This window comes from Engraulis encrasicolus, chromosome 23 (genome assembly GCF_034702125.1).
Source record: "Engraulis encrasicolus isolate BLACKSEA-1 chromosome 23, IST_EnEncr_1.0, whole genome shotgun sequence".
NCBI lineage: Eukaryota > Metazoa > Chordata > Actinopteri > Clupeiformes > Engraulidae > Engraulis > Engraulis encrasicolus.
Genome location: NC_085879.1, coordinates 31305595 through 31316034, shown reverse-complemented (window position 1 = coordinate 31316034; position 10440 = coordinate 31305595). Strand labels below are relative to the sequence as shown.

Here is a 10440-nt window from a genome sequence, read left to right as displayed (position 1 = left end):
AGGCTTGAGGATTTGACATAAATATCCTCATAATGTGCTTAACTCAAGACACTCATTCTGTTCCCCACAACCATTTAACGTGATTAAAATAAAATCACTTCAATTGTCTATGCAATAACAATGACAAAATTTGACAAAATCAAAACATATTTACACTTTTTGACATTATTAATCTGTACAAGTGCTATATTAGTATACAGTGACAGCAAGAAGAGAAAGTATATTTTTAGAAAGTGCGCTCAACTCCCAACTGTTTCTTACAAGGGGTGTGTTCCAATATGCAACCTTGCTTCCTCCACTTGTGCTTGTGGCCTCATACCAGGAAGTAATATGTCATGATGACATCACTGACAACAGCATTATATTTCAAAATCTTGCAAAAGCTCAATTGTCATTTTCTCATTTGCAAACTGGATGGTGAATAAAAAACAGTCCCCCAAAAGTAGTTGTGGCTAGGCTGACAGCTGGGAAACTTTATTGTTTTCTCCATGGAGGAGGGGCCAGGAGGCGGGGTGAGGCCACAAGCACAAGTGGAGGACGCAAGGTCGCATATTGGAATGCAACCAAGGTCTTCGGGTGCGAGCAAACAGCCAAGTTCATATTTAGTTAAAAAACCTGCACTCTCTGGTGTAATTCTTGTAGTTTTAGTGGGTTAGCATGACAGACAGACGTTTCGGTCTAAGCCTTCTTCAACGCCCAAAGCCGTGTGAGTGTGGCTTTTTTACTAAGCAAAAAGATAAATAAATATTCCACTCCACACATGTCATAGGTGTGGTCTGGTGTGGTGTGGTAAGGCTCGTCTCTTGTCTCAGGAGCAGGAGAGTTCCTGGGTAAGGCGCTCCTTCTCCTGCTGGAGTTCTAGAATGCTCTGCTTGTTCTGTTCCAGACGGTCTTCCAGCCACTGGAGCAAGGGCCCACTCACCGCAGACATCTGACTGCACAGATTCTTGGTGAATACTTGAGAACACATGAGAAGCAGAAAAGAACAAGAGCATTTCAAATCCAAAATAGTTAAATCACTGGAAGAGTGCAGACCACAATAGGTGATCAGACATTACATTCAGTAGAGACAATACAAATATTTATTTGCTAGAATACAAGCCTAAATAGCAGCTGATTGACAAAATATGTACAAAATGGAAAATGCTGAACAAAAACATATACAAAAATAGTTTGCCTTACCTGACCCATTGTGTATTTTTGTGACTGGGTCTAGATGCGTCAAGCTGAAAAAAAGACCAGTTCATCGGTTACGGGGTATCAGAATGAATACAGCAATTATACACTTTTCGTAACGCTTTCCTGTCTTCGCTTCCAATTACTTTTTCTATTTTTTTTAATAATAATAATAATAATAATACATTTTATTTTGAGCGCCTTTCTAAATACCCAAGGACACTTTACAATCAAAAACAAATACATAACAATAGGGGGGAAAAAAATAACAAAGCTTCAGTGAAATTAACAATAGGAGACTAATGAGAGTAATTAAAAATGCAAAAATAAAATAAAATAAAGAAAATAAAGTACAATAAAAATGTTTTAAAATAACAAAAGGAAGTAGAATGCAAATTGGAAATAAAATAAAAATGAGTGGGAAAAAAGATAAAATATGTAAAATAGAAAATAAACTGATAATTAAAATGAAGTGGAAGTGCCTGTCAGTGAAGTTTAAAAGCAGAAGTGAAAAGGTGTGTCTTCAGCTGAGTTTTGAAAGTGGACAGTGTAGAACACTGTCGAAGTGAGAGTGGCAGAGCATTCCAGAGTTTGGGGCCAACAACACTAAATGCCCTGTCGCCCATGGTGCGCAGGTGTGTGGAGGGAACTGTAAGGAGGAGTGAGTCAGTGGAGCGTAGTGTTTTTGCGTAACCGACCTGTGGATCCTTCTGTAGGTGTCCTGTTCCTCCTGACAAAGGATTCTGGGTAATTCTACTGCGGACTCCAGGCACACTTTCCCAATGGCCTCATGGGGCACCACATGGATGGGGATCTCGATCCTCTCGTACCTACCGAAGGTAAACAAAAACATAACAATGCATTATGACAGGTGTCACCAGCGGGGAGGAGGGCAGCCAAAACATTACATTATTAGTATTACTAGGGATATTTAATAACAAGTCCTTTCAATGAATCCTGAATACACTAAGCTGACAATTTTATTGTAAATCAAAACATTATATTGCATTATACCAGGTGTCACCAACGTAGTGCATTACACTTAGCTGACAATTTTGTAAAAAGCGATTTGATCTTAGATACATTTAGCGCCTGGTGGCCCTCCAGGAGCTTCTGAGGTGCCCACCGAGAAAGCTAACAAATAGTGAAAGTGAAGTGAAAGCCCAACTGGGAAACTCCAACTCCCGTTGTCATTGTGACACAGGGTACCTCAGTCATGGAGGAGGATGGGGGAGAGCACTGGTTAATTACTCCCCCCATCAACCTGGCGGGTTGGGAGTCGAACCGGCAACCTTTGGGCTACAAGTCTGACGCCCTAACCGCTTACCCATGACTGCCCTGTGTGGAGACTACAAAATTTTAGTCAGTTTTTTTTTAATGATTTATATCATCATTTTATCGGGTAGCCCTTGGTAGCTCTCAGAACCAGAAAGGTTGTGGACCCCCTGTATTACACTTAGCTGACAAAAGGGACTTTATCTGACATACAGGGCAATTCGTTTCAGCTCCAAGAGAAATGTGGGAATGGGAACATTTCAATGGGGCATATCAGCCCTGGATGACAGTGCTGGGGAGCAGAGCACCCACATTCTTCCTATTGGTACTAGCATCTTCAAAGACAGATCATTTCATGCACTGACAGTGTAGTTTATATACACTACAGCACATTTATTTGTTTTTGGGGATATGCCAAAGAGTGCTCCTTTTAAAATGGCAACCACTCTGGTAAAGTGGTAAAGTTAACATGACATTAACAGACTTGCTTTTTGGTATTCCCTCTGGTCTAACAGGTGGAACCAAATCTAGAATGTGAGGGAGAATATTAACAAGGTCTATGACCAACAACACCCCTGGCTTTGTGCTTGTGTCTTCAAGTAAAAGATACGTGATGTAATGTGCACTCACTCTGAGCCTTTCTGTGCTTGTACAGACTGGAAACAGGTGTAGAGAACTCTTCCCGTCTGCAAGGGAAAAAAAAACAAAACAAATTATATTATCAATTATTGTATTATATATTGGGACCTTTTACAACGCTTTCATTCACATGTACAAAACATTGAATTGCATTTACCGTATGGTTTTATCCAAAGCGAGATACAAAATGGATAAAGTAACAGCAACATATTGTATGATGGGAAATTATGCAAGAGTATGCAAGACTAATAAAGTTAGTGCAGAAGAGTTGTAAATGCATATGTTTGGCTTTGTTATGAAAGGCAGGTCTCTCGGAAAAAAGACAACGTCTTCTAAAGTGCCATGAAGGTTGTAACATATCGATATTGATATCTATGCAGCTCTGGTATACGTGTACATGTTAAGACACAGTGGCGCCATCTGGTGATGCTTTGAGAAATCACAATGACCAGATGTGTACCATCTTGTCAGTCTGCCAAATGGAACAAATCAGACCAGTCGTGTTCAGTCCGTCCAGACCGCACTGGTATAGATATATTGTCATTACACTAGAAGAACACAAATATATTGCAAAGGTTGAGAGGGATGACTCCACAGGGGACTTACAACCGAGGTCATCCTGCACAGTCTGCCACCCAGGCAGCAGAGCTCAAGTTTACCAAAGTTCTTCCATTGAAGTCTGCAGGTTGTCATCCGTTACACTTGCCTTAGTGTTTTTATCTTCGATGAAGCAGGAGAATATGAGTCCTACAAAGCCTTGATCCATCATCTGGTACATGGCTTGGGTCCTCACATCTGCCAATGAAAATGACATTAGTAACCACCCAAATACACGTAAGATCAAATAACTTAAACGTAATAAGTCACCTTCCCATTGTTGTTAACATTTCAGGTTTTTGGTCACTTTTGTCACTTTTATTTTGCCAATTCTGCAAGCATCTTTATAATAGCCTTACGGTTCATGCATATTATTAGTACTGTGTACCTTTCCCCCCTACTGTTGTTTTACTGTGGGCATAACAATGACATCTCATTAAAATGTGCAATGTTGCTGCATTGTTGACTGACAACAAATCCTAGTGTAGAGGTTTATATCTGGGTCTATTAAGTTTTTTGGAATCAGACGTCAGGGGGTAAATCTAATGCCCATACATTTATTAGTAATTGGCAATTAATGTAGGCCTACTGCAATGAAAGTGTTTCCTATATAATTCGCAAAAAAAAGACAAAAAAAGAATCCATAAAATAGTTAGCTGCATTTGTTTCACCACCCTGATGTCGGTTACTAACTTACTAGAACGTCATTGACCCATAGACAAAAGCACGCATTGTGACAAATGGCCAATGAGAGATGATCAGACATACCAACATGTGATGGCCAAACGGTGATGTGAGGATGAGAATGATACCATCCAACCACTCTGACAGGCCGCCCTGTCGTCTCAGCTAGTCTGTGGATTTGTGGTTAAGCATAAACCTTTTACTTTCTTGGGAAGGCAAACTCTGTATCAAGTCAATCTGTAACGCAAGGATATAAAGTACTGTTGCAATCTCAATAGTGGAAGAAATATTACAATGCTAAACAATGACAAGAAAAACAAACAAGTAACTATTATTATTACTGTATAGTATATTATAAAGTAATTGTTCATCCATCATACGTTCCATCAACATGCATTCCACTATCACTAATCATGATGCCACAGGTGCTTCAAAGTACACTTAGCTGAGCGAGAGAGAGAGAGAGAGAGAGAGAGAGAGAGAGAGAGAGAGAGAGAGAGAGAGAGAGAGAGAGAGAGAGAGAGAGAGATTTCAGGAGGCACTGACGGGTTACCCAATCACTGCATTCCTGATAGACTGGTTTAAAAGGATATTTCTGCCTCGGTCGAGGCTGCAGAGAGTTGTTCAGGTGATATTTCGACTCGGTCTTTCCTTTTATCCGACCGCCGCAGAATAATCACAGAGTGAACATGAACTATGCGGTTGACATCAACCTGTCAAACACACAAGAGACAAAACAGCGGTATCACTGCAGCTAATCTTTTAACACTTGGGCGTGTATCATAATAACAAATAATAACACATATTGTATCTTTTTATTATATATTCACTGGATACAGACACATCCCAGTGCGCTCTTTACACGTTTGAACTCTGTCACGTCTGAGAAAATGGGCAACACTGGGACTGTCTTGTTTACCAGCTAAAGCTAGCAAAAGGCTATCTGCGGCAACTTACCTCCCCGATGCACAACCCCATAACCTCCTCTTTCTCGGTACTCAGGGCATGATTCATACAAACAAGAAAGGCGTCCGATCCCAGATAAACAGCCGTAACAGCCATGATGAGGCCAAATAAGACAACAAAGCGCTCTACCAAATCTGATGTGAGGTAAGTTTAGCAAACCAGAAACCTGATGACACTGTTTTCCTTGTACCGTGAATGTAGCGACATTACACAACGCATAACCGGATGCGAAACACATGTCAAAATAAAAGTTTGGAAGAGGACTACAGACCAGAGAGCATACATGAAGAATGGACATATCTGCAGATTTCTCCAATGCTAAAATGTTTCAAGTGAAATTATGATCAGAAACTAACTACTTGAACAAAAACACAAATAGGCTAAAGTTTAAAACTTGACCGACAGCACAGAGTGGACCACCAGTCAATACCCTGTATGTCACTGGTGGGATTTAAATAGGCCTACTGTCAATCATGCTGGGGTAGCCCCCTATGTCATCACAACATATTAAAAAAAAGATGAAAATGTAATAATTGTGCCGAAATTACAATGAATATGGACATTCATTGTAATTTTGGTAAAATTATTAGGCCTGCATTGCATTACATGCGTCCATGACTTTTCCAGTTATTTTGTTGTGTGACAGACCTCAGGGGTTATGTGAAAAATGTAATAATGACAAATGGATTGTGGTCACATTGGGATAGAGGAACAGACATGGAGTATGAGTTAAGGGGTGCTCATCATATGACAAAATGTCTTAGGAAAAAAAATGTTGGGGAAACAATAAGATCCACAGCAGTGTTAATTTTGTCAGCTTTTTTTATTTAGTCGTAGTCTTAGTCACAATGATGACAATCAATTTTTAGTCTCAGTCATATTTTAGTCATTGCCTTCCCAATTTAGTCTTAGGCTGAATCTCAAATGGTGCACTTGTGCACTTAAGTGTTCATGTTTCAGTGCGCATGCCGTATTAGTTACGCACTTAAACATAGTGCCCGAAGTGCACAAGTGCGGCATTTGAGATCCAGCCTTAGTCTTTGTCTAAATGACGAAAATCAATTTTAGTCTTAGTAAATGTTTTGTCATTTTAGTAATTTTAGTCAACACTGTACATCAGGGCTATTGAAATGGCGGCCCAGGGGCCAGATGCGACCCTTGGATGGCAAGCTTCTGGCCCCCCACTCGGCCAGAACAAAATTAAAATAAATATGTGTGCTATCAGTGTCCGTGCACAATTTGCGATCACTAACACTTCAGGATAGGGATAGGTTAGGGTTTTATCCTATGCACATGAGAGTGATATCTTATCTGGAATAGTCTCATAATAGACTATCAAGGCTACTAAGAAATAGAAAAGCGAAAATCTCTTCTGTCTAGAAGTCCACTTGTTACGCACCCCCACTTTGGACATTGCATGCGGTTCCATACATGCTTATTCCATGTTCGGCCCCTTTACTGGGAGGAATTACAAAAACTGGCCCTCAGTGACATTTAATTGAATACCCCTGCTGTACATAATAGAACTTCTCCATACACTGCTTCTCTTTTTAACATATATCACACAGTGCAGAATGAAACTTCTTCACACACTGGTTCTCTTTTTCTCTATTTTATTTAACACCAGTGTTAATTTAGTCATCTTTTTAAAATTTAGTCTTAGTCTGAGCCACAATGACGACAATCAATTTTAGTCTCAGTCATATTTTAGTCATTGCCTTCCCAATTTAGTCTTCGTCTTAGTCTAAATGACGAAAATCAAAAAAGGGCTTTGACGAAATATTTTAGTCATTGTCATGGTTGACGAAATTAACACAGATAAATGCAGATGAAAGTAGACACCTCTGGACAGAGATAACATATAAGAACAATGTGATCAGGCCCAGAAGTAGAAGTAGCATATGTGACATTTTTGACAGACAGACAGACAGACAATGCTGGCAAATACTTCCTTCTAGGTCAGTGGTCTCTACCTTTTTTGAACAATCACCCCCTTGACATCATTATAAGCCTGTCAATGCTCCCTTTTCTATTTAAAAATTAAATAGGCCCTCTCCGCTATCTCTTTCTCAACACTCCCCGAGAGCTCTTCTAACTCCCCTGGGGGCTGTAGAGCCTCTATTAGGAAACACTGTTCTAGGTGAAGGTAAAGAGTAAATACGCCGCAGTGAGAACAGACATAGGCAAAAATATCTCTTGAGTGTAGGACCCCACATACACACTGACTTGTGCGGAGGACTTGTGACTTGTGTTGCCAGATTGTGCAGTTTACCGCCCAGTTGGGCTACTTTGGATGACCGTCTGCAAATAGAAAAGCCAAAATGGCATTTGGGCAGGTTTTTCTAAGATTTAAAGGGACACTGTGTGAGATTTTTAGTTGTTTATTTCCAGAATTCATGCTGCCCATTCACTAATGTTACCTTTTTCATGAACACTTACCACCAGCATCAAATTTTAAGTATTCATTATGACTGGAAAAATTGCGCTTTTCATACATGAAAAGCGAGATCTTCTCCATGGTCCGCCATTTTGAATTTCCAAAAATAGCCATTTTTAGCTGCAAAAATGACTGTACTTGGACCATAGAAAATATTTGTTTAATACTTAGTAAACTTTCATGTAAAGATCAAATTTGGCAATAGGCAGCACAATTTCAATAAGCAGCATAGTTGCAGTACCTTTTTTGACCATTTCCTGCACAGTGTCCCTTTAAGGCCATAGAAATTAATGGAATTTTGTTCAAATCGGGTGGGGTTTACTGCTTCCAGATGGGTTTTGAGCATTTTTTTGGAAATCATCAAACACATCTAGCAACTCTGCTTCTGCTCATTCAGAAAGTGTACTGGATAACAAATGGCCATACAATGGCAAACGAGAGAGAAAACACAGGTGTTATTTTTATTCCAGTTGTCTGTAGCCTCTTAATGCAGATGGGGTCGCCGGCGAGCCTATGCTGAAAATACTTCACTACATCTTAACAACATTGCTATGATGACATTACAGAGAGCCTTCAGTAACAGATTAAGACATAGCCATTACAATTTTGGTGACCGTAAGGTTATAACATAGGCTCTGCACCAGAGACGTGCGGTCAGGGTAGGCAGGGTAGGCAGTGCCTACCCTGGGATAAATGTCTTAAAAATAAAAACTAACACGTGTTTAAAAAAATATTCTTCAGAGTTCACATAGGCCTACACAACAATAACATTGATTCAGTATAAATTATGAACTGTTTAAAGTACAGTATACACAGGACAACGATCAAAAACCTAAGTAATCGCACGAAGCAAAGCGCTCAGGCTTGGGCAGGTTGCCGTGGCAACGCGCAGTCCCGGCTGGTAGCAGAGACAGGCTGAAAGCAGAGCTTTCGAATGCCAGCCAGGCAGCCCGGTAAGGCTCTCTTTTCCTCTGCCTACCCTGCCTTCAATGCTGTCAATGTAGAAGTTTGCGCATGCGTATTAAGTTGTCACATAGCTTGTCAATGGGACTAAAAGCAGAGCCTTTACTCTGTGGCGGGAGTATGTGAGCCAATCACAGCGCCCAAAATGAAAAATTGTTACAATTCAGGTAGTAGCCAATTTCTGCCCTACAGGCAGCTATGATAGCAACAACTAGCAAGGCAAGGCTTGTTCAAATCTCTAGCCGTATCGGAAAGAAAACATGGCAGTCTTTGGCTTTTTGTCTTTATTATTTTAAAAAATGCCGAGAAGTAGCAAGAAAGACGGTTCAAATGACAGACAGCTGAGCCGTTTGCAATCGCTGCATTGTGGAAATATTCAACATCAGATGGGTAGCAGCTTCAAGTAGTTTGCACTGGGACAAAATGTCTTCATCATGTCAACCACCCCGGGCTTTTAATGGAACTAGCTTGCATGAAAAACACAGCCTACTTGTGATTCTGCTTTAAGGTAAGATTCATCTAATTGTTATGCTGCGGGTAGCCTTTTAACATGAACATGCTCAAGTTTTTTCGTGGTGCCTTTTGTTGTCACCGTTTGTCAGGGTGTTGACATTGAAGATTGGTTGTGCGGTGGTGGACATGAATAGACCGTGTGTGTGTTATTATGGACGCGAGATTGTTTTTTGAGCGTACGACATGACTCCATTTCCCTAATTTATTATGATGATGACTACGCAATGCGTGAGTTGTGTGGAGCCTGTTAGCAAGTGCAGCTGCGTTCTTTTGAAGTGCGCGGTGTGCGAGTCGAGATCAACGTGGAACAGGACGATTGACTGGGGATGGTTTCTCGGAGTGCTTCCGCACTCACAAATTGACTTTATTTGAAACACCTTGCACAACCGTAGCTGAAGTGTTTGAGAATACTATCACGCACAAGAATGAGTCTCAGAAGTGGTTTCGTTGGTTTACTCGAGTCTGAATGCACGGGTCATGTTTGCAAGCAACCCGCCCCCTTGCCTACTTTCCTTCTTGTGTGATTATCAGCACAAAACGCGGCAGTGAGGCAGGAGCTGTTACCTAGGTTGGTTTATTGCTAAATGTAAATCGTTTCCCCCTCACATGCTATGGTGTGATTCACAGTTGGTGAACTAGACATTTTATCTTCAAAAGTAGGCTACACTGTGCCACCCTCCATCCATGTGAAACGCCCTGGCATTTGCAACAGAATAAACAGAAGAGCAACAAAATCAACTGCTAAAGCCAAAAGTTAAAGCTTTTCCCCCAAAATGTTGTAGCTTTCTAAATTATTATTGTAAAATGTAGGCCTACAGGTCCTTAAAGGTGTACAAAGTATGGGTCCTGGAGCTAATTTGGCAATTTGGCAAAACAAATTATTGTAGCTGGCCTTTTCAAGAAATTTAAATTATGTTTTCACTTATTGTTTCAGATTTAGGTCTACTGACAATGTCCAAATGTCTAAATAGTGTAGCCTATTTACTTAGGCCTATTTAGTTATTAGAGCTGTGGTGGTTAAGCACTGATGGCATCTTATAGCCTACTTTATATTTACAGTATTTAGAGAAACATAGGCCTACTAATTTGTTGCACATTAAAGACCATATCAGCATGTTTATGTGAATAGGCCTATTTGCCTATTCAAACCATACCTTGTGGCATAAGGCCCCCCTCTCTCTCTCACACAC

At 40.4% G+C, this 10440-nt stretch overlaps 1 protein-coding gene across 1 annotated transcript; it reads right to left on the bottom strand.

The window, feature by feature from the left end:
• Window positions 1-396: 396 nt before the first annotated feature.
• Window positions 397-5579, bottom strand: brcc3 (BRCA1/BRCA2-containing complex, subunit 3). The gene is made up of 8 exons (XM_063190451.1): window positions 5329-5579; window positions 4965-5084; window positions 4456-4543; window positions 3797-3885; window positions 3082-3137; window positions 1875-2006; window positions 1183-1226; window positions 397-957 (listed from the first exon to the last, which is right to left on the bottom strand). The coding sequence occupies exons 1-8, from the start codon at window positions 5431-5433 to the stop codon at window positions 809-811; spliced, it is 783 nt and encodes a 260-aa protein (XP_063046521.1). The 5' UTR covers window positions 5434-5579; the 3' UTR covers window positions 397-808.
• Between the last annotated feature and the right edge of the window lie 4861 nt (window positions 5580-10440).